The sequence below is a fragment of the Neltuma alba genome, unplaced genomic scaffold, assembly GCF_004799145.2.
Source record: "Neltuma alba isolate B1F8T4 unplaced genomic scaffold, ASM479914v2 tig00012763_pilon, whole genome shotgun sequence".
In the NCBI taxonomy this organism is placed as follows: Eukaryota; Viridiplantae; Streptophyta; class Magnoliopsida; order Fabales; family Fabaceae; genus Neltuma; species Neltuma alba.
Window position 1 is genome coordinate 710,325 of NW_021637174.1, and position 26,510 is coordinate 736,834.

At 35.8% G+C, this 26,510-nt stretch overlaps 3 protein-coding genes and 1 pseudogene across 5 annotated transcripts; all 4 read right to left on the bottom strand.

The window, feature by feature from the left end:
- Positions 1–963: 963 nt before the first annotated feature.
- Positions 964–3,190, bottom strand: LOC114730752 (uncharacterized). Its single transcript, XM_028917856.1, has 4 exons — positions 2,268–3,190; positions 2,027–2,179; positions 1,407–1,812; positions 964–1,271 (listed from the first exon to the last, which is right to left on the bottom strand). The coding sequence occupies exons 1-4, from the start codon at positions 3,117–3,119 to the stop codon at positions 964–966; spliced, it is 1,719 nt and encodes a 572-aa protein (XP_028773689.1). The 5' UTR covers positions 3,120–3,190.
- A 1,679-nt stretch (positions 3,191–4,869) lies between these two features.
- On the bottom strand, positions 4,870–9,934 carry LOC114730753 (PR5-like receptor kinase; annotated as a pseudogene).
- A 5,335-nt stretch (positions 9,935–15,269) lies between these two features.
- Positions 15,270–18,257, bottom strand: LOC114730804 (uncharacterized). The gene is made up of 4 exons (XM_028917918.1): positions 17,906–18,257; positions 16,989–17,086; positions 15,784–15,851; positions 15,270–15,693 (listed from the first exon to the last, which is right to left on the bottom strand). Exons 1-3 carry the CDS (start codon positions 18,132–18,134, stop codon positions 15,798–15,800), a joined length of 381 nt encoding a protein of 126 aa, XP_028773751.1. The 5' UTR covers positions 18,135–18,257; the 3' UTR covers positions 15,270–15,693; positions 15,784–15,797.
- A 1,621-nt stretch (positions 18,258–19,878) lies between these two features.
- Positions 19,879–25,891, bottom strand: LOC114730779 (adagio protein 1-like). 3 transcript variants are annotated; one of them, XM_028917888.1, is made up of 2 exons: positions 25,499–25,891; positions 19,879–22,119 (listed from the first exon to the last, which is right to left on the bottom strand). In XM_028917888.1, the coding sequence occupies exons 1-2, from the start codon at positions 25,720–25,722 to the stop codon at positions 20,508–20,510; spliced, it is 1,836 nt and encodes a 611-aa protein (XP_028773721.1). In that variant the 5' UTR covers positions 25,723–25,891; the 3' UTR covers positions 19,879–20,507. The 3 variants fall into 3 exon arrangements, with proteins under 3 accessions (XP_028773721.1, XP_028773722.1, XP_028773723.1); XM_028917889.1 differs by having other exon boundaries at positions 25,486–25,781; XM_028917890.1 differs by lacking the exon at positions 25,499–25,891 and adding an exon at positions 25,046–25,139.
- Between the last annotated feature and the right edge of the window lie 619 nt (positions 25,892–26,510).

A 26,510-nucleotide genomic window follows, 5' to 3' on the forward strand; every position in this document is an offset into this window, starting at 1 on the left:
AACTGCTGCAAATATCATGGGAGACATTGGCTTTTTCCCAACCAATCCTGGCTTGACCAAGTCCAGTATAATATTGAGCCTCTTCCTCTGCAACAACATTCAGGACCAACATAGAAAGTTTAATGATTTTCCAAGTTCAAAAACTAGGGTAAAGATAATGAGTTTTTTCTTACACAATCATCCACAGCCATTTCCACTGGGTCTTTGATGACAACCTTCTTCTTCTGCTTTCTGTCCTTGGTTCCGAAATGGTTCCTCATGGAGTCTATTACGTGGAAATCCAATGTGCTAGGCTGAATGGCAACGCAAAACCAGTGTTGGCCAACAAGAGCAGGACCAATTATGAAATCACATTCAGCTAAGTTGTAGCCAACGAACTCAGGAAGAAAGAGCTTCTTATATTTTTGGGCTTTCCAGGTTGGATCATGTGCCATCATGTTCTGCATGACATGAAATTGTTAATCCATTAACAGAGAACAAGTCATTTCCAATTCAATTGCTGTCATTGGTATTTGCATTTGGAATTATGCAACCTCACCATGAAATCAACATCGAAAATGTGCCTCTTCCCTGGCCCCAACTCTGCCTTCATGTCCTCCATCACTGCCTTGCACACCAAATTAAGCACCTACAGAACACAAGTGAAAACGTCATTCTGGTACAATAATCTCACCAAACATTATCAAACATAATCGTGGGTGCAGGGACAGAGCATTCTTAAATACCCTGTTATTTACTCTGTTCACTCCACCCAGGGAAAACAGCTGTTGTCGGTCTATATCTTCATCAAACATTTTGATGACAGTCCTGCAAACATTGTCAGATGTCAGTGACAGAAAGTATGGTGTTGGGGACATCAATACTTGTCATTCCCATGTATGTTATTGTCATTTTCAATCCTATTGCTGTCATTTTCAGGGCACACTGTGTCATTTAAAAACAAAACACTAGCTACGGATATACTTACATATTCCCCTCTTCCTCTCCCTTGGGTCTACGGGATATTAAAGTGAAAAAGATGTCACTTTCCTCCTTTGGCCTCTTCGTCCTCGGAGCTGCCTTGAATTCTATCCACGGAGATTTAATTGTGGAACTCTTTGCCCTTGTTGACCTCCGAAGGTCAATCGATTTTTCAGGCCCTCCTTCCTCCCCACTGTCACTGCTCACCCATTCTCGATCCAACAGCAAAGGAACATTGGTAGGGGTCATTGTCAGTACATGTGTAGCTTCCTCCCCCTCATCATCTGAATCCCGAACCTCCTTATCATCATCTTCGGCCTCCTCAACCACATAATCATGACTGACTTCCATGTCATCATGGTCATCTTCCTCCTCATCAACCACATGACCTCCTTCCCTGTCATCATGGTCATCTTCCTCCTCATCCTCGTCGTCGTCGTCATCACCTCCATGACCATCACGGTCACCCTCTTCTTCCACCTCCTCAACCATGTAATCATCACTGACTTCCCTGTCATGAAGGTCATGTTGTTCCTCATCCTCATCCTTCTCATCATCTCCTTTGCTGGTTTCATCCTCATCAAGTTCCTCATCTGCACTTCCCGCTGCAACCTCTCTTGCAATCTCCTCCACCACTCGGTCAACATCATCAGCTTCTTCAGCATCGTTACCAGCTGCATCACCAACTGTTTCAACCCCTTCTTTAGCAGTGGCATTCTCATTCCCCATCCCCTTAACTTTGGCGTTCAATCCAATCTGCAATTTGAGTAGCTCATCATCAAGAGCCTTCATTAACGTCCTCTGGCTTTCTTCAAGCTTCTTCACAAAACGAGCCCTCAACTCCTTCAATGCCTGCATACACAGTAAATGAAGATATCAAAAAAATTGTTCACTGTTATCAAATGCCAGTATCTCACTGGTCATTTCTAAATAAAGTCTTGTCATCTCAAGTATCAACCTTGCTAATAGACTGACTTAAACTCAGGTCACGTATATTTTCTAAGTTCCCACATACCGGATCTAAAGACTGCAAAATTGAACTGTCCTCATGTCCTGCTGAGTATACCTCGCTGCCACTGCTTCCATGCAATATTCCCATGCTGCTGCCTCTCTCTTTCTCCACCCTCTCCTTTATCTTCTCCTCGGTCCAATATTCAATGGCGCTTGTTGAACCCCGGTCAACAGACAATCCCAGCGGGAAACGCTCAACAAAATACAGCTGCAAAACCAAATAAAGATAGGTCACACTTCTGCAACAATAACAAAAGACAAAAATATAGTGAACCATAAGAAAAATATTGACTTACCAGCAGCAAATAAAGACACCCTCCAACATTGCAGGTTCCTTTCTTCTTCTTCTTTGTCATCTTCACAAAGTCTCCCATTTCCTTCCACAGGTTCTTGATTATGTACGTTGACCAATCATATTTCCAAAACCCATTCATCGTGTGACGCATCACTTTCAACAAACGTATATGTACAGTTGTGCTTGACCCAGGACATAGAAAAGCTCCAACTGTATAAAGCATAAATAGGAACTCAAAATTGTCGCTTTCTTCCCCAGATAATATCCTCTTCAGTATCTGGGTAAATGGAACCTTCCAATAAGTGTCCTTCAACCTCTTGTATTCCGGGTCATCCTCACTAACATCAGATTTCACTTCCTCCCCACTGTCAGGTACACCTAGAAACTCATGCGCATCTTTTGCCTCAATTGCCTGCCCTTGCCCTCTAATGGTCAAAAAATGCGTTGGTGGGTCATAGCATCTCAACAATGACACAAGTAGATCACGTGGAAGTTGCTTCACATTCACATTAAGCAAGTTCCCAAATCCCATCCTCTGAACTTTCTGCCTCAACCGCCTGTTCTTCTTCACATATTCAGCCAATGATAGAAATCCGGGCAATGAGCACCGGGTGTACAAGGGAACATCATACTTCTTCTTCTCACCTTTCTGTGGCTTCGTTTTCCTTGCCCTCTCATTATACCTATCTTTCTCTTCTTCACTCAGGGCCCTCCATGCCTTCCCCACTTCAATTTTTTCTTCTCTTGCGTTTTTACACTTCTCACCTCGTTTAGCCATATACTCCCTTCTGAACAACACAAGCCCACTGTGGACTCCTTTGCTTGTGGACCCTTCCCCTTCTTCCAACACCATCTCGTATAGTTCTGCAAAGTCATCAAGGTACCATCATTAAATCATAATTTTAATACATTTACTACACATCTAGTTCTTTCCAGATTCGTTATGGTCATTTCCAATTAATTCATTGTCATTTACAATATGGCCATTACAGAGTGACAGTAAGGATGCTGGTATGAATATGGTCGTTTCCAGTTAATTTATTGTCATTACCAATATGCCCATTATAGACTAACAGTTAGGTCAGTACTATGAATATGGTCATTTCCAATTAATTCATTGTCATTTACAATATGGCCATTACAGAGTGACAGTAAGGATGCCGGTATGAATATGGTCGTTTCCAGTTAACTTATTGTCATTACCAATATGCCCATTACAGACTAACAGTTAGGTCATTAATATGAATATGGTCATTCCCACTTAATTCATTGTCATTACCAACATGGCCATTACAGTCTGACAGTAAGGTCATTACTATGAATATGGTCATTTCAAGTTCCTTCATAGTCATTTACCAGTTTGGTATTGTCATTTCCAGTTTATTCATATAATCTTTCCACTCATTCAGACAGTAAGGTCATTACTATGAATATGGTCATTTTAGGTTCGATCATAGTCATTTACCAGTATGTTATTGTCATTTCCAGTTGTTCATATCATTTTTCCAGTCAATCAGACAATTTTCCTACTGATTTCAAAACCCATTTTTCCAGTTCTCAACTACGTTATTAAAAACAGAATAGCTTGCCATAGCGACTCAGCATAAACCCTTAATCGCCATTCCTGTCATTCACAAACTTCATCGCGTCATATCTAAATATTGCCCTATCATTGATTCCCAGACTCACCCAGAAACGTCGACCACAGCACGAAACTTAAATGCCTGAACTTACCTCACTGAAATGCTGTTGATGCTTGTTAACTGCAATGGTGAATCACCGTGCGCCAACCTTCGTCTTTCCACACAATCAGTCAGACGCGACCACGTTCGCCCTTCGAACAGCACGCCCTTCCACTTCCAACTCCTCTGCTCTCTTACGCACACACTATTTCGGGGTCCTCAACTGTCCAGCTTGCCGGCGTTTTTAGGGCAACAATGGGGATGGTGGAAGCGAGAAACCGGGAAGCACGACGGTCAGTGCAGGAGTGTTCGCGCGCGCCTTCTCTCTCTCCGCTTTCAAACGCTGACTGACAGGGGCTGTTTTGTAATTGTGCAACATTTGCATAATCCCAAATCAGGCAACACTTCCCTATCTGGTAATACATTTGCTTAGCTTCCCATTCTGGCATTTTATTATTTCAGCCTTCTTTATCTGTCATTTTCCCCAAATATTTACTTATAAAAATACCTCTCCCTCATTATTTGTTTTTTTTTTTATCTATAATTATAAGTCTTAGTTGTTAGCAACTGAGCAAATTTAAAAAGTAAATGATAACATTTTTTTTTAATAATTTCTAATTTGAGATTTTAAAATTTAATAAGTTTTTTTTGGGATCTTCCCATAGTAATTTTCAATTAAGCATTTTTATACATTCCTATTTTAATTTTAAGAATGTACACATACCAGAAGTTAAATTAGAAAAATGATGCATGCTACAAGAATGAGCAAAAAAATGTTTAATTAAGAAAGGTGTGACCCTTTTTGTCTTCTACTATTTCGAGCTTTAGTGTCTGAGACTTCCAGGTGCTAAAGTATCACTGGCATCTCTAATTTTTTTGGTCAAACACTGGCATCTCTATTTACAAGGACTTGAGAATTCTTTAAAAAGCAACTGCAAAGAGGGTGGGGTCAAAACGACTTGTAGTTGAGGGGGGTCGAAGCCTAAAGCCTGTCAATGGTCTGTTGTTCTCCACTGGTAGAGTTCCTGCCTGTGAAGAGTGAAGACTAGGCATCACCGACAACGACATTTTTCCTACCAAGAAAGACAAAGTCTTGGTCAAAGACTCTACACTGCACAACGCATGGACTGGAACCCAATTTAAAATCGGATGGTTCATATCTGTGCTCAGCAATCCTGAGGATAAGCAATGATACGCTCACCACACAAATTTTTTTTGAAAAATAACCACAAAATACCATATGAAAATTAAAAAAACAAAACAATCATCTAAATAAGTAAAATGACCAAATGGACATGAAGTTCTAACTTGGAATTTACACTTTTGGTGTAAAGACTGAAATGTCTTGATTGTTTCTGAAAACTGAGGAGTGTATTCGTGCAATGGAGAAAGGGAGAAACTGACTTCTTTCACTTGACGAAATTAAATCCAAGTTCCTTCGGTTACCAAAAACGGTTCTTCGAAATCACATTGCTGCTGTCGTAGGAGTAGATTGCCGTCGCTGAAACTGGTTACTGTCGTTGAAGTACATTGTCTTGTTTGAAATAACTTGTACTCCTCGAGATTGCTGCCATCGAAGTCGTCACTGAAGTAACGTCAACTGTGATAAACGAGTAAGAAGCTTGAATATTGTTCTTCATAGAGCATTTTTTATGATCCCTAAAGCTTAAAATGTTATTATCTAGCATTCCTCTTTCTGGTTTCGCCTTTGTTCTTCGCATAAAACTGTTTTCAGGGAATGTGAAGCTGCCTGATTTTCTAGTATTATTAAACCTTTTGCCTTGAATTTTACAAAACACATATTGAGATTTACAATTTTCGCAGTGAAAATGACCATTTCTTAAATGGATTTTGCAACCTATTTTCAGAGGATGGGCAACTTGTTTCTAAAAATTAATAAAATTCAAGGTACTGAAAATCAGACCGGTCACTAAACCGTTCGAGATGGTGGGTTAAGGGTTAATGGGTCAAATCGGGATCAAACCGGAGTCAAACCATTGTTAATTAAAATAATATATTTTCAAATTTATATTCGTTATTTTAAATAAAAGGAAAGATAAGATAAAAAAAACAAATGTCAGATAATAATAAATACATAATATTTACATATAAAAATAAAATCAATAATATCTGACTTATTTTGTAATTACAATAATATATATAAAATATTTCTTTCCATCAATAATGTATATAAAATAAGCGGTATATACCCAGAGAACAATACATAATATTAATAAATGATGCTTTATAATATAAATATTTCTCTCCCAGTTTTTGTCATTTCCAGACTTCTCACGTTTTTCGAAGTCTGAATCCATTAGTCATGGCAGGCTCTGCATGTTTCAGTCATCTTCTTTCCTCCGTCTTTTTTGCTCTCTTTCTCTAGTTCTCTCTCTATCTTCTTCGTTTCGAATTCTTTACTTTCATTCTTCATTTTCATACCTCCACAGTTCACATCTCTTCACTTTCGTTCCAGAGAAGCTTAAAGGAAAGTGAATAGATCAAGGCCATCGACTTGTAGTTGCACAAGGCAAAAAGTAAACTCATAAAACGAGAGTCAGGCGGCGGTCTCTCTTTTATTTTTGTGTTTCTTCTTTCTCTGGGCTCTATATTTATCTAGTTTTTCTCTGAACAGTTTACTTTTTCAAGCCACCTGGCTAAACCGCCCAACCCAATGGGTTGGCCGGTCTATTCCCGGTTCATACCGGATCTGGACGGTTCACACCAGTTTGAAATTTTTTCAATTCAGATGATGAACCGAACCGAACAATTGACTGGTTTGCCAGTTTCCGGCCTGAACCGGCCGGTCCGGTTTGGGTTTGCAAACACTGATAAAATTGTACGCTGAATTTTACAAAATATATATTGAGATTTACAACTTTTGTAGTAAAAGTAATCGTTTTGTTAATAGGTTTTGCAACCTATTTTTGGGGATGGGTAACCTATTTCTGACTACGAATAAAATTTCACGCTGAATTTTACAAAACATATAATAAGATTTATAACTTTCATAGTAAAAATGATCACTTCTTCAATAGATTTTGTAAGCCTGTTTTCACCAGATGGGCAACTTGTAAGCATATATAAATCATTTAGTGGACATGCACCTGAAATACGTCACAATAAATATTGAACCATTAACTTTCATAATTAACCATATGTGTAATGAAATATAACATTCACGTAATGGTATTTATCAAAAACCAACAAGCATATAACAGTAGTTAATTACGTAATTACTTGTCATCATTTTCTGATCTTTGCTACATCATTCATCATATACTAAATATAAACCCCCAAACCCAATAATCCTATCTCTATTTCACCATAAAGCAGCCACAAAAATGAACAATCCAAATCTTACCATCAACTTCTACTCACTTACATAATCTCACAGGTTTGCTCCCTCTCTTACTACAAACCCTCTTACTCACAACCAAAACCCACCAAATCAATAATGTCTACAAAATGGTGACGTGAAAGAGTAAGATAATAGTATTTCCAACATTCCTCTTTTCTTCTTCACGTGTTTCATCAATATCTTCCTCTATTTGTTTTCTTTTCACCTTTAGTTTCTTTTTCTCTCACTTTATGGGCATTTTAGTCTTTACACCAAAAGTAAAAATTTCAGATTGATACCTCATGCCTATTTACTCGTTTTGCTTATTGGGATGCCTATTTTGTCTTTTTTATTTTCATATAGTATTTTGTAGTCATTTTTCTAATTTTTTTCCCTCGCTTGGACAGACTCAGAATATTTTAATAAGTTAATAAAGAAGCTTATCATCATCTTGAGCCATAATAATACAACGTAACATGCAACTGTGTAGATTTTTCTACGTAGTATTTTGTAATGGTTGAGAATTGCATTGCTGAGAAAATTCTGCAACTCATGAAGTAGAATTTAATAAAGAAATTTCTCATCATCTTGTAACTTAACATACTGTCTATATTTTGCACTGGTTTAGAATTGCATTGCTCATCAGAAGATTCTGCCACTACTGAAGAAGAAGCATCTGAATCTGCATCGGTTCCCTTTGGTGTAAAACTTGGTTTAGCAGACACCAAATTCTGAAAGGGAAATGGCGGGGCAGCGATTTCTATATCACCTTCGAACATCTTCACCACATTACTCATAACAGTCCTATCAGTAGGCAAATATTGAACACACCAAAGGCCCACCATTAACATTCTCCTGGCTTTTTCCCTGTCTTTCTCTTTTTCAATCCCAAACAGCGAAATCATCATTGGTAATTCATTATTCTCAAACATATCCCATGTCCATTTTGGAAGCCATTGTTGTGATTCACTGTAGCCACAATCAAAATGCCTTCTCCCTACAATCTCAAAGAGGACAATGCCAAAACTATAAACATCACACTTATGATTCACAGGATAACACTTCCATAATTCTGGTGCAGCATACCCTCTTGTTCCTCTGAACTGAGACATATTCACGTGGCCTCTTTCTCTGCTACAAAGTTTTGCAAGACCAAAATCTGCAACTTTTGGTTCCAAGTTCTGTCCCAGAAGTATATTCTCTGGTTTAATATCGTAATGAATGATTCTTTGTTGACACTCTTCATGTAAGTAGGCAATTCCTTTTGCTGTTCCAATTGCAATCTCATGAAGCTTCCTAAACTCAATTTCTGTGTTCAGAGTGCCAAATAATAAGTTGTTGAGAGACCATTTTGCACAAACTCATACATAAGAGCTCTCTTGTCACGGTGGAAGCAGAAGCCATAAAGCGTAACTAAATTAATATGGTAAGTTCTTCCAATAGTGCTAACGTCTGCTTTGAACTGCCCCTCTGTGCCAAGATCCAAACTTTTTAGAACTTGCACAGCAACTTGATGTCCGTTTGGCAGTTCACCTTTATAAACCTCCCCAAAAGCACCAGAACCCAAAACGGTGGAGTAGTTATTTGTGATTTGATGAAGTTGCTCAGGTGAGAATCTGATGGGTTTCTCTTGGTTGATGTTGTTGAGGAATCTTTCCATACTCGGAAACTCCAGAACTTGTGAATCTGAATCTGGCGGCATTACTAACACGGTTTCCCTGTTGTTTGGAGAATATATGTTATGGTCATTATGATGATCTGTTGTTGAAATGTGGGTTTGAGCTGTAGTCGTTGTGGGTGCTTTCTTCAAGCACTTAACAATGGCGTATGTTATTGCCATAATGGCTATAACCACAGCCACCACTATAACTGAAAATCAAAATGGAACAGCATGTTTATGTAAATTTTCTCTTCTAAAATAAGAAAGATCAAAGAAACTAAAAGAAGGATGATTTTGACCTTGAAAACAGAACCCATTGTTTTCTACTTAAATACAGTTTAGAGAGAGAAACATAAACTTTCAAGAATATCCTACATTTTGAGAGAGAGAAACATGTATTTAAGTAAAATAATGGAGGACAATTTTGGAATAATTTTTATTAATGAATCGTTATTTACCTCAAAATATCTTATATTATGAAGTATCGAGTCAATCGAGGAGAAAAAGGCCATCATATAAAACGGAGTACAAAACACTGGCCCCTCTACTAAAGCAATAACTTTCTGCCTTGGATAATTGCATTAGTTTTTTTATACATTTTTTAATCGTTTTTCTTTCTTCACAATTTTTCTTTCTCAAATACCCTCTGTCCCTCTTATAAATTAGAACATAATTTAAGAAAAAAATGCATTGTTTACATATTTAATACCCCCAGCTCTTAATATAAGTATCATTTTATATTATAAATTATACCACAAAATGAATCTTATATTAAAGACCGAGAATAATACATTACTTTTTTTCAATATTAACAGGTCCCTTAAAACACCAATTATTTAGCTCTTATAGAGACACAAGGGGCTAGTCGGATACGGACAAAGAGGGGAGTGACATATTGACATCAAATTCAGGGGAATGAAAAGACAAATAAAGGAAACCATGATGAAGAGCTTCATACCAATAGACTCAGCGGTTGATAATTTCATGGTAGAAACAACTCCATCAAACACACGTTGGATCAGTGTCGGAACTGAGAATGTCAATGGAGGACACTCCGAACTCATCTTTATTGTTAAAACAGCAACCAAATGGACTGTGAAGCGTGAACTATGAAATATGAATAGGCAATGGAATGGCAGGTGAGACACCGCATCGATTGTAACTGTTTATTTATTACGACTCCATCATCATCTGTTGACTTGGGACCATCATCAATGGGCCCCATAAACGCGTTTATTTGAATGAAATTTCCAAGAAATTTCTCTTAATCCTCCGCCCCTTGCCGGCAATAAAAGGGTATACTTTTATGAACACTTGTAATTACACGTGAAATAAAGCTTCTTTCATGCATTTACCATGTATCCTGTAGAGTATATGATTAAAAATATGTTTATAAATTATTCTGAACGAGTTTATAAAACTTGTTATAGTCGGGAGATGCCTTCAACCTCAAAATAAAGTAACCTATTATATCCCTAAACAATATAAATATAAAGAATTATATATGCTCTATTTCAAAATAATCATCACATCAAAAAGCCAAATACATACATACACAAATATATATGTATATAGATATAAGATATGTTTAGATGGAATCAAATCATAATTTCAGAAGTGATTTTATGATATACGAATTAAATACATAAAAAAATTTATCTCGATTTATAAAAAAAATATTTTAAAAAAACACGTCTTACGTTTTCCAAACACCCCTGTAAACAAAGATGCATATAAAACCAGAACAAGACAGTTTTAATTTAAACACAAAGTTTCGTCCAATTGAGAAAGACAAAGATTTGGTCAAAGATTCGCACTGCAACCCTGAAAGGCATTGACTAGCTGGACCATCCACTTTTAATCTGGATGATTCATATTTATGCTTATCACCAGTTTTTCCTTTTGGCATGGAAATACTCGTGATATATTACTGTTAAGTAAAATTTAATAAAGAAATTATCGTCTTCCTCAGATAGGTGATTAAATTTAAGTTGCTTACTTTGAACAAAAATGACCTATAAATAGGAGAAGAGTGGTATTTCTTACTAAGCTTCTACTGCTCTTGGCTAAAAGCTATCGTTTATTGTGCAACTTTACTTTTCTCGATATTTCTCTGACATACTTGTTTAATTTATTCCATACTTCCATTTATAATCTCCTTGCACCTGGCGTTTTTAATTTCTTAGATTTATCTCCTTTATGTACTTCTGTTATGTAATTTAATTTGGTGATTTTGTATATGTATCTTTTTACTTTTAATTAATTTGTCATTTTATCAAACAGAAAAAAAAAGCCTCTTCTTTATGGGTCCCACAAGACAATCTATAGGTTCTGACTGAGAAAGGGTTTGGTTTCTCACGAAAGTACTTCTAAAAATTTTTTTATATATAAATTGAGATAAAAATTTTTTTAACATATTTATTTTATATATTGTAAAATTATTTTTAAAACTATAATTTTGTTTTTACCAAAACTTGTAATTCAACTTTTAGCCTACGTACTACTATTTCTCATGTATAATAATGCACATTCTCCAAATCTTTCTAAATGTTTACAAAAAATTTTTTTTTTCATCATACGTCAAGTTCATTGAGATTTGAGTTTACAGTAGAAGTTGGAAAGCAAGCAAGACTAGAAAAATGAAAATAAAATCAACAAACAAAATTTAAAAAAAACTTGTTGTTAATCAGTTTTTAGCCAAGTGTTTTATAAAACAAAACAAAAAAAAAGGAATCTGTTTTCAGGAAGAGAAGTTCTGTATGTTTCCGTAATTTTATTCAGTAGAATTATTTTTTTTCCTACCAAGAGATTGAATCTAAGAAGTTTTAGGAGGTGTTTGGATACCCTGAAAAATGTTTCTCAGAAGCACTTTTTCACAAATTGAGATAAACTCCTCTACATATTTATCTCGTAAACCATAAAATCACTTTTAAAACCATAGCTTGGTTTCTATCCAAACACCCCCTTAGTCCCTTGGATAAACTAAGGTTTAAATTCTTATTGAAAAAATATCCATATTTAATATCTAACAATATCTTAAACAAGATTGCCTCTAATAAAGATATATATATTTATTTATATAAGCCCAGGCCAAAAAGTAACTATTTCTTCCTATAAAACTGGGCAAGTGGTAGATAACAACCTTATATGCTTTAGCCGCTTGACTGCTTGAGCTCTCACCTCTTAAACTCGTTGGAGCTTCCTTCTCTTGTCTCCGTCTTCTCAAATACTAGGACTCCTTGATATAAAAATAAACTAACTATTTTGGACAGATTAAAAAAATTTATTAAGTAAGTTATTTGTCATAAATAAGTATCATTTTTCCTAAAATACTTTTGTAATCATTTATATTAGTCAAAACTATAATTTAATAGAACTTTTAACATGTGTAACTATTACAAAGATTATTTTAAAAAAAATAGATAAATATAAGAACAAAAAAAAATCAAAGTTTTATATTTATAACCAAATTAGATATCAAATGAGTTTTTATATTAAGAATAAGGTATTATGACTTTTTCCTAACAACCATCTGAGCAGACCTTATTTTTTGTATTTTTTCTTACCAATACGGCCATTATATCTTTTCTCCGTTCGGCGGAGAAAGGCATTTGGCAATACGGCCATAATTGTCTATGTTCCCCAAACTGGGACATTTGGTCTGTAAAACCGCGTGAAACCTTTATACGAACCTTCTCACAAATAGAACCGGGAATCAGGGCCGGCCCGGCCCTCCAGGGTTGAAATTTTAAAAATACCTCAATTTATTAGGTCCAGCTCTTAAACTACAGGGTCAGGGCCGGCCCGCGGGCTTTTGGCCCGTTTAAGAAAAAATACTATTTTTTATATTTATCATATTTTTTTATAAAAATATAAAAATAAACCATGAAATTATTAATAAAAGACATAAATATGAATAAAATTAAGTCACAAATATAAAATATTATCATATATAAATATTCATCAACATCTAAGAACATCTAAAACATTCATTAACAAGATAACAACATCTAAAAGTTTTATCTATAATGCAATTGTGCAATAAATAAACACTATCATTAATCTTTTGAAACTTCATCATCACTATAATTAATTATTTTTCTTCATAAGTATGCTTTTCTTTCGTAATAAAAATATCAAGTTTTTCTTCTTTATAAAATTTTATTTTTAAATTTTGCAATCTAACTATTATTTTACTTTAATGTGAGAACATTGTTGTTGAAACTCATGAATTTCTAATTCAAATTATAGAATCACAAGTTATATAAGTATAAAAATATTCTATTATCAAATATATATATATAGTTTAAAAATATCAACGCATATAATATAAATCAAATCATTATTAAAGTCCAAATTAACCCATTTTTTAAAATTTAATTGGATAAATTATTGTCTAAAACTAAATTTAATTTTAAAATGATAATAATAACCAAATATTTGAAATATTATTAACAATGTAAAAAATTAATAACATTAATATTATATAAAAAAATTAAAAAATAAAAAAAATTATAAAAGGGCTTAAAAGGGCCGACCCTTTTAAGCCCTCGGCCCTCCAGGACTTATTTATCATTTTAAGAGAAAAATGCCAAACCCAGCCCTCATAATTTCAGGGCCTAAAAGGGCCGGCCCCGACGGGTTTGGCCTATTTTCCGGGCTCTACTCACAAAGAAAAATTGTGTAGGTTTTCGGTGGGGGCTTTACTGTGGTCTTTAACCGTCTCATACGTCCATATGTTATGCTGTCTGTCTCTCTCTCTCTGTTTTTTTTTTTTTACGGAATATGTTGTTTCTCGTTCAGTTGGGCAGTTTATTGACTGTATAATCTAACCCTATGAAGTTTATGTGTGTATTCCTTTTATCAGGTTATTGTTCCCTTTGATCTTAATTAGAGATTTCCCACAATTTTCAAGTTAGCATATATCCATGAAATAAGTAGGAGAAAGCTAAGTGAACAAATTAAAAAGCTGATAATACGTAGGAAAAAGCGCATTTTAATCTCTTAATTTCATGTAATGTTTTAATTTTAGTTTAATTTTATGTAATGTTTTATTTTAATTCCTTAATTTTATAAAATATTTTTTTTCAATCCTTTAACCAATATTTTTAATGACTAAAAGTGTATCTTATCCATATAAATTCTTAATGTCTTGTCACTTCCTCTTTTATATTTACAGAAACTTTTGAAGAAAAAATGTTTATATTTAAATTTATCCTCACATTCTTGCTTTAGGTCTGTTTGGTTTGAGAGGAGGGAGGGGTAAGAGAGGGAGGGGAGGTTTTATCCTCACCTTGTTTGATTTGATTAAAAAGAAAGGGAGGGGAAGATACTTAATTATCCCTTGTTTGGTTCAAGGAGGGAAGGAAAGGGATAGTAATAATCAATTTACCATTTTACCCTTACATATTAGTTTATATTTTTTTATTGATATATTATATAAATTAATTCACATCTTAATTTAAAATATATAATTTAATAAAAATTCATTCTTATCATGTTAATATGTGCATTAAAAAATTGATACAATAATTTTGTATTTTAATTAATATAATAATATATTTAAAATAATCAAATTAACATTTTATATGCTCTAAGAAAAATAAAATTTTATTCTCTTAGGCTATCATTTTTTTCAGCTTTAAAATATATTTAATAAATAATATATTTATAAAAAACAATTAATTTATAATATTATAATTTGTTATTTAAATAATATTTTATTTCTAAATAATTTTTATAATATATTTTTTAATTATAATAATTTATATTTTTTATTTTTTACTTAAGATAATATATTTTTTATTCGAAATAAATATTATGATAATATATTTTATGGGTAAAAGTGGAATATTAAAAAAATTATAAGAGTATAATGGTCCATAAATTTAGCTCCCCTCCAAAAACTCCCAATTTGAAGGGGAGCTAAATTGGAGGGATGGAGAGGAGGAGAGGGGACATTTTAACTTCCCTCTCCTCCAAAATTTTTAACCAAATGAGGAGAGGGGTTCATTTTTCCTCCCCTCCCCTACCCTCCAACCAAACACACCCTTAAGCAATGCATTGACTTGACCGGTGGACCCTCTTAGTTGCTTCATTGCTGCTTGCTGGGACTCATGGGATTCCCAAATTGTTAGAGCCTACATAAAATTTGTTCTCAGTAATCCAGACATACCAAGAGCAAGCAGAAGGTTTTTAAAAACCAAAAAAACAAAAAAGAAAAGAAAAGGGAGCAAGCAAACTGAAACCTTCACAGTCCTCAATGTATCAAAACTGAGAATGAGAAGTCTATTTAAGCTTAAAGCAAACATTAACAATTGCTTTGGCGAAAAAGGAAAAAAAATCATAAACAGTTGAATTAGACAACTCAGGCGCCATGATGGTATAGCAACTGTAAGTCTATAATCTTTCTAGTTTTCAATCAAGTTCAAATGCATTAACAATTATAACGTACAGAGCCCAAAACATGACACAGACTAGGATGATCAGAGGTTGCTCATCAAGAGACAAAGATAAGGGGGGAAAGTTGACCTAGGGTTACAACTTGATGATAAAATTAAAGGATCCAAAATGCATGGAATGCTCAGCCTCGACTGCCGGCGCTGGGAAAGAACCCTTGAGATCAATCATGAGATCAATGGATGTAGGTAAAAGACCCATTTGCCAAATCAAATGTAATTGCTCCGCTCCACTCCATATGAGGTATATACTCAAAGGGGCTTCATACCTCAACTTCTGATAAACCCTGCATGACAGTTCCAAGTCCTAACAATTGAACAAAATTTCTCAAACATTTCAAGGGATACAAATATGGCAAACAAATTAAGGACATTACCAGCCCAATATATGTTAAACATTCTGTACTTTGCTTGATACTTCTTTCACTTTAATATCTCCTTGTCCCTGCATCAAAGTTAGACACACAATACACTTTAACGTCTCCCACTTTGGTCGTTCTTAAATATTTGAAAAATTACTATAATGACTAACGGAATCTGTTATTCCCTGTAATGGCTATGGAATTTTAAACTCATCATGAACCCTATAACCACAGATTTCCTATAAAACCAAATTGCAGGGCATCCAAGTAAACCTCTATTTCAGAGAATATATATATCTGTGTATACAAATATATTGTTAGATAAATATAGGAAAAAAGATGGAAAAGTCATCCTTACACAACTCCAAAATTCTGTTCTAAAGCCTCAAATATTTTCAAGTCTCTTCCACAACAATGGCACCAGCATTTTCAGTAAATTTCTAAAGTAAATTTGAACAGCGGCCAACCAACACTTGATGCAAGATGCATATGAAAACAGTGGCTGACATGGAATACAGCAAGTTTTTAAAACTCATTTGCAGTAAATTTGTCCTTATGGCACTTAGTATTGTGCGAGTCAAATCTCAAACTCAGTGGCACTATTAAGGAAGGGAAGCAATATCATATCTATGATAATTCGTGTCAGGTCTTTACATCCTCTAGGAGAGAAATTTCTTGTTGACAATGAAGCGCTTTAAATAGGAAAATCCTCAAAAGTAGAATATCTATCCACTTTGCTATGAAGGAGGTTAACCTTCCAGACCATCATCGTAATTTGACCTACGAAGAACTATACTGCTGCATCTTGATATGGAAGATGCATTGGCTATTTCTTTCAATGACAAATAAGTTAGGCAAGTTCATAATGAACAATACTCATGCAGAAGAAGCACTTGGTGAAACATTACTTGTTAAAAAGAACATATGAATGAGAAAGAGACATATCAGAACGTTTGTACATACCAAAGGGAACCAAATCAAAACAAATTAATGAAACCATAAAAAATTAGAGGCCCTCATGAGCATGTGCAGAACTCATGTAGGAAAAGCACTTACATATACAAGTAAAAGAACAACATCAGAACATATACACAAAAAGCTAAAGGAAAGCACATGAAAACAGATTAATGAAACTATAAGAGTATCCAATACCTAAATTCATACAGACTATCTTTACTATACACTAAAATTGCAATAACTAGCACCAATTAATCGCTTACCACTCCCTTGCTTTCATAATAATCATCAAGTGCCCATTGGTACTTTGACTGATCCAACCCGAACCACCGCGCCAAATGATCATCCAAACTTGATTGTGCTGTACAAGGAAAAGCAAACGAGTTTACTTACCAGAACAAGAATATTAAGGCAAAAACCTGAATAAAAGATTTATCGCCCAGTATTTTCTTAAATAATAAGAAAGCTAACCTGAAGAGAATACATGAGAATATACAATACTCGATATAGAAAGTACGCCGTCACTACCTTAACCAGAATCCAGATTGCAACCATCCCTGATTTTTGACATTACTGACTTAGATCCGTTGTTCCTTAATATACCCTGTCTAGGTCTATGTGCGCTTTCACAACATCTACTAAGAGGACAGCACCGATGATTAAATACATTACATCATCTTCTCAAAAAACAAAAGGGTGCCTTTAAAGTTATAATATTTCCTACTGAAACTCTCCAAACCTAGTCATTCAATAACTTGGAAAGACCACGAGAACGACTCAACGATCAGTTCATGCATGACCTTTTTTACTGTCAGCTACTGCAAGGAAATTTGCAATATCTCAGAAAACTGGAACAAAAAATATAAAAACAAATGCTTTGTGACGGAAAGATCAAACAACACGTATTTTTCCTTCTCATGGAGGCATCCCACTAACCAAAATTCAGATCCATCAGGTACGAGTGTCATGCTCTTAAATGTCTCAAACGCATCAACTGACTTAGACAAGTTTTACTTGATTATCTGCTTTTACCCTTTTGTGAGACTTTTTTTGGTTGTTCAGCAATTGCCCGCACTTCATTTTCCAGCTACATTGACAATGATCAAAGCTACACAAACGCAAAAGCACTACCCAAAACATGCTACTTAACAGGTTTTCTCTACCGCAAAGTTCTACTTACCAGTTTGCACTTTCGTTACAGCATTCTTGAAAAACCCCAGAACAGACCCATCTGGTACGGATTTCCCAGAGACGGACTTCTCCAACTGCACCGGCGGAGGAACGACCTTCTTCGGCGAATCCAAAACGGCATCGGAAGGCTTCGGGGTAGAAGGAGGTGTCATGAAAACAGTGTAAGGGCCAATTTTGCCGATCACAGGCGGGGGAGTGGATTCTCTGTTGATAGCCATTGATGGGAAATTAAAAGAAATGAGAGAAAAGGTGAGAAAATCTGTAAGAAAATGACTTGGACAGAGAGGGAGGGAGGGACTGGATGGGGCTTTAGCGAGGAGCTTCAACAGCGAGCTCGGGAGTGAACACTGAACCGCAAGCTACACGCAGCTCAACTGGACCAAGCAGCAAGTGGCGCCCAGGTCTTCGTCTTTCTATGTACAGTACTTTACTTTAATTTTAATTTAATATTTATTCTTTTTAACTCAAAATTAGTAAGATTGAAAATTTTTAAGGCAATAATTAAGGGCCTGTTTGTTTTTTTCTATGATTTCTTATTCTCAAAACAATTTTATAAAATTGTTTTTAAAAACAAGTTTTGGAAACAGAAAACAAAAAACTTTGTTTGGAAAATAATTTTTAAAAAATCACATTTAAAAAAAATATAAAAAATTATACTTTGACAAGGGATAGTTATCACCGATAATAATAAGTAGTAGGTAGTAGAAAAGAAGAGAAGAAGATTTCTCTAATTTTTCAAAACAAAAAAATAAAAAACACAAAAACAAAAATAAGAAAACATGTAAAAGTTGTTTTGGTTTTTCAGTTTTTAAAAACAGATTATTGTTTTTTTGTTTTTTAAAACAATCAACTAAAAACATATTGCCAAACAAGTATTTTTGTTTTTCTATTTTTAAAAACAAAAAGTTGTTCTCAAAACAAGAAACCAAACGAGCCCTAACTCTCTTTGCTGTCATTTTCATCGATTCGCTTAGCTTAATTTTGAGCGATGTTGCGTCCCGTAATTTTCTCTTTACTATAACATGAATTCTTAAGTTTAAATTTATATATAGATGTAGAAAACTATCTCTAAAAAAAGTTATTCTTTATCGAATCCAATGATATTTGAATTAACCTATTAATAGGGAAGATCATATAGTTATATAAAAAAAAATAAAAAGAGTTCATAAAACTAATTGCCCAATGATACCTGAATTTTAAGTGTCAATATTTTTTGTGTATGAAATTCTTTAAGATCCTAATACTTTCTGTCTATGAAATTTTTCAAAATATTGATACTTTTTGTGTATGAAAATATATTAAATATTATTGAGTAATTAATTCTCCGAACAGATACTTTTTGTTGGTTGCTTTAATCATAATTTCAATATTTGACACGTGTAGTCTCAAAAATATTTTTTTTCTAATAAATATTAAAGCAAAAACAGAATCTACCAATGATACCTGTGTTAAATGTAAAAGATTCAATAACTCTGCTTTCAAATTTAAATTTTGTGGATCACATAAATAGAAGTCTCTTAATTTGAAATTTTTTTAAGCCATTCTCTGAGAATTCTCTCTAGCAAACACATTACAAACCGTTTTTCAGATGAATAGGGTAGGATATTTGTACATCTGGCACATAAGACCTACAAAAATAGAAAAAGATCCTCCAAATATTGGGTAGCTGTCGTTAAACCCAATAAAATACTTACTCGAAGCATGAGGCTAACTTATTGATGCGTTTCAAAAAACCCATATACAAATATCTTTTTCTTACTGACAAAAACCCACACTCAAAATGGGGGAAAAAATCTTTTCCATATTGAGCTCGCGTGCAGCAATAACAAAAGTCTTGTTTCACTTTGTGGAATCAGCTATATTATATTTATAATAGATCGCATGGCCCTATCCCACAAAGGCCTACTTCATTCCTGCTTGCAAAGGAAAAAACTAAACCAAAAGGAGAAATAGCCTTGTATATTACGTGCGAAAAAGATTTACCTATAATTATAATCAATAGTAATACGTTTGCATCATCCCAGAATACAACAGCAAAACGTGATATTGGCTCACCACAAAATCTTCCACCTGTTTTCCTATCCCAAAATAGGGGTTTTTCCATCCACATTCAAAAACTTCAGTAACATAAAACCCAAATTTAACGACGTTACTATGAACATGGACTTTCCCTCTCCATTTCATTGTTCAACTTACAGAATTCCACCTATACAACAACACAAGGGAAACAAGCGAGAACTACCTCTAATAATATATAATACCCTACTTACTATCAGACACTAGCAATGATCTATTTGGAAGAATATTTCATTGTACGTACTGAAGGGCAAAGTCTCACGGAACCCTCACAAAAAAAACAAGCATGGTCTCATGTCACTCATGATAAGCTCTTCCCTGAGCCAGAACTAAACCATATACAAGAAAATGCACTTCTAATACAAGCGTTCTGACCATAGCCTTGCTTGTCACGAGTTATCGGTGTGACCAAAGCCTCTGCCGACAATTGATGCTTGGAATGATTTCACAACTTCTTTGTGGCGCATCACGATATTTCCCTTCACTACAGCATGCTGTTTGTTTATTCACTAAATTTAGATCACAGAACTTGCCAGAGACAGCTCATGAAGTTCGCTTAGCATCCACTCCTCTCCAGTCTGACCACCCAGTACAATAGCTCTTGTCCCTCCGACAACACAAGTGCTATGTCCCCAAGCAAATCTCGGGGGACGGCCTGGTACATTTAAGATTCTCCAAGTAGGCTTCTCATCAGTTGGGTCCAGGATGTAGAGCTGGGAGGCAGAATGAAGACCTGCAACAGACCCTCCAAAAACCAGAATTCTCCCGCCAGGAAGACTGACAGCCACATGATCAAGTCTGGGAGGAGGAGCTATGCCCCCAGGATTCCCAGAACCAGGCATTCCACTACCAGTAACACATCTCCAACATGGCTCCTCTTCACTCAAATCCATCGTGAATACATCACTAGAGCGGAACCGCAATGGCCCACTCTTGGCCAGACCCCCAAACATCAGTATTTTCCTACCACCATAAACAGACAGTGTGGCACCCAGACGAGAAGGCGGAGTCCATGTGACTGGTATCTCTCTCCAAACAGGTTTCTCCATTGACAGATCAAGCAGGAATGTATCACTCAAAAGCACTCCAGAATCTGCACAGCCACCAGAAACAATCAACTTAGTTCCATCAAGGGTACAGGAGCTATGCCATGATCTGGGAAGTGGTGGTGCCAAGCCAGAAATTTCACGCCAAGTTGGAGGCTTTGCATCCAGGTCCAGCACAAACACATCATTGAGCAAGCCCTGCGTTCCACAGCCTCCAAATACAACCAAATTAGAGCCATTAACACAAGAAAGTGTATGGCCCCAACGACCTGGAGGAGGAGAGCTCACCTGGACGTGTTGCCACTCAGGATTACTAGAACTGAGATCTAATACAAAGGTGTCATTCATGGGCTGCATGTTAACCCCTTCACCACCAAATAGCACAACTCTATTACCAACAGCACAAGCACTAAAATTACAGCGTGAGGGTTCAACAGCACCCCCAACAGTCAACTTTCTCCATGCTGCAGCTTCAAGAGTTGTCAATTCTCTTGCCAGCCTGCCCCATCCAAGTCTTCTTGCAGCAGGCACGGTCTCTAAAACACGTGTGGTTTCACTTCCCCATGCATTTTGACATACCATTCTCCAAAGATCTTCATTTCTTGTTAGCTCATACAATCGCCTACAAACAGAGCCAACTGACGCAATATCTCTTGGAGTTAAGCGAGAAAGTATCTTCATAGACAAAACCTCATCGCTCAACTGCAATATCCCACAAACTCCACGGGAAACATTACGGTCCCCTGATGGAAGAGGGCGTAACAAGGCAAGAGCAGAAGAACGAAATGGATCAAATGACTTGGCAGATTCCTTAATTGTAGAACCTGGAACAGGACCAAGATCAATGTTTGCCTCTGCGAAGAGCTGAATTCCAATGACATGTGTTATAGTCTCATCATCCCCATATATAGGTGTCAACCGCAATCTGTTCATCAGTGGAGATCCATCTTTCCTAAAGTTCAGCAACTCACCTTGGAATTCGATCCCCTCCTCAAGGCATCTCCTAATTTCTGAAACTACTGCAGAGTCCACTAATGGATGCCTTCTCTTAGCATATGGGCCTCGACACTGCAAGAAACGGCTGCAATATCCATTGAAATTATTAAAAAAAAAAAAAATTGCAAGTGACATTAAATTAGAATCACAAAGGAATAGAATCTCAAGTGACCAAAGAGACACAAAAGGGACAGAAGTTATTGCTTATTTGCTCATATAGGAGCATAGTAAAATAAGAAATTCAAAAATATGGTGCAAACAAACCGTACACCAACATTACAACACAGGAACTAAGTTGAACTAACAAATTTTGGGGGCATCCAACAATCCCCAGTACTTAGGCCTTCTTAGGATGTTTATGAAATCAATATGTAAGATACAGTAGCAGGATGACAAGATAGAAAATCAAACTGCACACATCCATAAAACTTCGCCTCTTCACTATGGCAAAACCCTTTAGAACAAAAAAGTGGAAATTGCACCCAAGTCTCATCAGACACTCTAAACAAACTACATTAAATGGAGGTGTCCATCAAACTGTGTGAAGTACATTCACCAAAACTTTTATAACTAGACTGATAGAAATCTAGGCAAGGTTTTAGATGATCTGCATCTCGTTAGTATTAATCCGATATCATACTACCATTCAAATGGAAGACTTCAGTGTAAAGGGAGCCTAGGGCTTCCAAAGGGGCATCTCAAGAAACAAGTTCATTCTTCACAAAGATGGGTATGTGACAAGAAGTAAGAATTACATGTATTTGGCCAGCAGAAACAAGTGTATGGAAACTATCCAAAATGACATGGAATAAAAAAGAACACACGCACGCACATGAAAAACAGAACCAAATGAGCTGTAGTCAAAAGGTTCCTCTGCCACTCAAATTCCACCAAAACTAAAGTTAAAGAAGAAAATGGCATGTTAGAAATAAAGATTTTCAGGATGGACAATTAACTGAAGATGAAAGCTAATATAGATTGGAAAGCCTCTGAGAAATAAAACAGTCCTCCACCCAAAAAATCCTTGCAGAGATGACAAAGCGTATGGTATGTAATAAAGAAGGAAATAAGAAGTTACTTGGGGTATCTGCTGGGGTAGTTATGGGGTTATAGGATGGTATTAGGCTATAAATACATGGGTTGGGTTGGGTTCTATAGTCAAAGCTTAATAGATTAATGGATTGAATGTGTTCTGTCTCTCACTCTCTCTCTCTCTCTCTCTCTCTCTCTCTCTCTCTCACATTTATCTATCTATCTATCTATCTACCTATCTCCCTCTCCTCTATTTCCCTCCGTTTCCTTCTCTTTCCTGTCTTTATTCTATATCAGCATACAACGACTAAAGTAAACAAGAATGATGCAGGGATTTCCTGATTTGATGCCACTTCCTACGAAGGGTTTTTTAAGGGGAACGCATATGTCCAACCACGTGCCAGTGCTAGGGATGAAGTAGCCATGCAGCAGGTCCAGCATCATGTCGTCGCTGAAGATAAAGCAGTCAAGCCTCATAATGCTTGTGTGCAAACGCAGAACAATTCCACTTTTGGCAGCTGAGGGGCAAGAATATTGGAGGAACTCAATTTAGTGGGCAGCATGTGATTAGTTTTCTGTTTAGCATTATCTGTCATCATCTTTCTGTTGCTAACAAAGTGGGATGTTTTGTCACATAGATGTAGAATTTTGAATTCATCGAATCAAATATTGTTTGTTGGAAACAGGAGTTGGTATGGACACTCTTGGTTGAAATAATGTTCTGGGAGAATCTTGCACATGTTCCTAATTCCTTTTTCAAGTTTCTCTCCGCGACTATCATTCCCTCTGCCTAATGCTCCTCTATGAGAATGAAGTTAAAATCTAGGATCCCTATTGAAATACAGAAAAAGTAACTTCAGACAGACAACCTAAAACCCACCTCCTCAATTTCTCATCAAGAATCTTGTCAAGAAAACCACAACTATCTCAGACCTAAGTCTTCACAAAATCCAATATAAAGATAAGAAAAGTATGCCTTAAATGTTACAATCATCTCCCTCCTTTACCACAAGGCTAACATCTAAAGGTTTTACCACCTCCCATGAAACCGCTTAACTTACAGAGATGGTGTCATTCAAAAGGACATTAATAATGATTTCATGAATAGCTACGCGCCTAGTAATCAGGATGAGAAGTGTGATCCTTCACTCTGAAAGACCCGTCCATTTTGGACACAAGAATGATGAAAGTACAGCTCATCCCAACGTTAACAATGATAACTTCTATATGACCATTTTAAGAATATCACAACAAATTTTGAAACAAAATAGTAATAATAGTATAACAATCACACCTAAAGGCTTCTCTTTTTTGCATGTTCCAAACAACTCGTAAATACATCCTCTTCAAAGTTCTCACCAGTGGCTTTATCATGAGTAATATGATAACAATTAAAGAACAAACTCAAATTATTCTCCTGGCTTTGTAAATATAGTTAACATACTATTTACAAGTAATTAAAGCCCGGACTCATTTATGGCTTTATCAGCTAAAGAACCCAGCAGATGAACAAAATGTTAATAGAAGGAGCAAACCATAGTATTGCCAATCAAAAAGCCTACTTTTGAATAGTCAATTGCAAAAGGTGCCAAATAAGAAGTGAAAAGTAACTTCCAATATAAAATATGACATATGCATATGCTAGTTACATACATAAATTACTCAAGATAAATATAACCTGAGAGTTAAAAACATACTTCAACATAAGTGATGAAGAAGCCCGTTTGTCATTAATTTGTAAGTTATTTCTTCAAATAAAACCAAGCAATACCCTTCCTTGTAAGAGGTATAGACCTTACTCAAAATTAATACAACTCCACCAAACCAATCCAAAATTATTTTCAATTCAGCCATCAATTTATATCATTAGCTTCATGACTCGCTAGGAATCAAAAATTCACATTGCAAATTGCACAACCTCGACAATTATGGTCCTAATTGCGTTTCTATACTATCAACCAGAACTAATCCAGACTCACCTCTCAGCTCTACAGTTCCAGAAATGATATTCCATAAAACATCAAGAAGAAGAAATGGAATTAAGAAGCCCTGCAATAATTTGAGGCAACGTTCTTCCTAATGCATCCAGACAAGCACATGCACAAACAAACTTATCAAATATTGTCCGATGGAAAGATTAGGAAATAACTTATCAACATTTCCAAGCACTCAGTGGGGCTAGGGTTTAAGCAAGCATCATTAGGCTGGAAATGCTCAACCTTATCCTAACAAGTGATCTAAACAAAACCACACAAAAATTGATGACAAACTTCATCATCTCCATTGATCAGTCACGAAATTGAAATTATTCCCTAAAAAATTACACATTTCCAGTCCTGCAAAAATGGAGCTAACCGCACTCATTGACCGCAAGAATGAACTGAGGCAAAAGAGAGGCAATCTAATAAACAAGCAAGACCTCAAAAACTGACCAGTTGCGACCAAGCACTTCCTCTGCCCGATATCCAGTGACCATCTCGAACACCGTATTGACATATATAATAGGATGGTCCGGATCGAGTGCGTCAGTGACGACAATCCCACACGGCGCCGTTTGGAGCAAGTTCCCGACGGGGAAGGGAAGAGGGCCAGCATCGGTGACCATGAAACTCTCGTCCTCCTCCCCGCTGAGATCGGAATTGCTGTCCCACTCCATGAAGAAGAATGAGAAATCCAGCTCAACCCATGAACAGGAAAAGGAAGGAGATAGAAGAATCGGGAAGTGATAGAATGATCAGTGATCAGAGGCGACAGAGGGGGAGAGAGAGGGGGGGAGAGAGAGAGTGCGGGAAACGGTAGTGGAAAGAAGGGGTTTTGAGATGTGCGTAGAAACGAGTGGTGAGAATATAGCTAAGAAGCGAGGCCTCTTGAGAGAGAAAGCGAGCCGGTTTCCACGTGGGCGGTGGCACGAAACGTTTTTGGTTGGTTGGAAAATCTGGGAACGGGTTGCGGTTAGGTTTGTTGGATTCGGACACGGGTAGCACCTCCCATGGGTATCACTTTCTTTTCTTTTTTTTTCCAAAAATCTTTTTACCATGAAGGATTTGATCAAATACCCTACAATTTTTCTTTCCCTTTCTAACAATTATGGAAAATAAAATATTTTTATCAATTAAATTGTAAATTCATACTTAATATATGTAAAATCCAGCTGAAATAATTGGTTGAACCAGCAAATAAACCGTATAACCTATCTTAGAATCTGACTGAATCAATTATATAAGTTATATTTTGCTTAAAATATATTAGAACTGCTTAATTTATCTATTCTATTTTCTCTTTATTTGTTCACTTATCAGGCCCAAATTAAAATGTTTTATTAGCTTTTTTGTTTTAGAGAAATAACTTCTTTAATCAATAATCACACAACATTATTATACCTTCTGTGACACCAGCCCTAGTGTCCTACCAACAAGCCATTAACCAAGAAATTTTAATTAATAA

Excerpts from the sequence above, each read along its gene's own strand:
- LOC114730752 (XM_028917856.1), bottom strand. The coding sequence starts at position 3,119 with ATGGTGTTGGAAGAAGGGGAAGGGTCCACAAGCAAAGGAGTCCACAGT. Across the intron at positions 2,180-2,267 it reads GGTGTCTTTATTTGCTGCTG|CTGTATTTTGTTGAGCGTTT; the intron begins GTAAGTCAATAT and ends TTGGTTTTGCAG. Across the intron at positions 1,813-2,026 it reads ATGGAAGCAGTGGCAGCGAG|GCATTGAAGGAGTTGAGGGC; the intron begins GTATACTCAGCA and ends CTGTGTATGCAG.
- LOC114730804 (XM_028917918.1), bottom strand. The coding sequence starts at position 18,134 with ATGGCTATCAACAGAGAATCCACTCCCCCGCCTGTGATCGGCAAAATT. Across the intron at positions 17,087-17,905 it reads TGTAACGAAAGTGCAAACTG|CACAATCAAGTTTGGATGAT; the intron begins GTAAGTAGAACT and ends TTCCTTGTACAG. Across the intron at positions 15,852-16,988 it reads ATTATGAAAGCAAGGGAGTG|GGACAAGGAGATATTAAAGT; the intron begins GTAAGCGATTAA and ends ACTTTGATGCAG.
- LOC114730779 (XM_028917888.1), bottom strand. The coding sequence starts at position 25,722 with ATGGAGTGGGACAGCAATTCCGATCTCAGCGGGGAGGAGGACGAGAGT. Across the intron at positions 22,120-25,498 it reads GAAGTGCTTGGTCGCAACTG|CCGTTTCTTGCAGTGTCGAG; the intron begins GTCAGTTTTTGA and ends TGGATATTGCAG.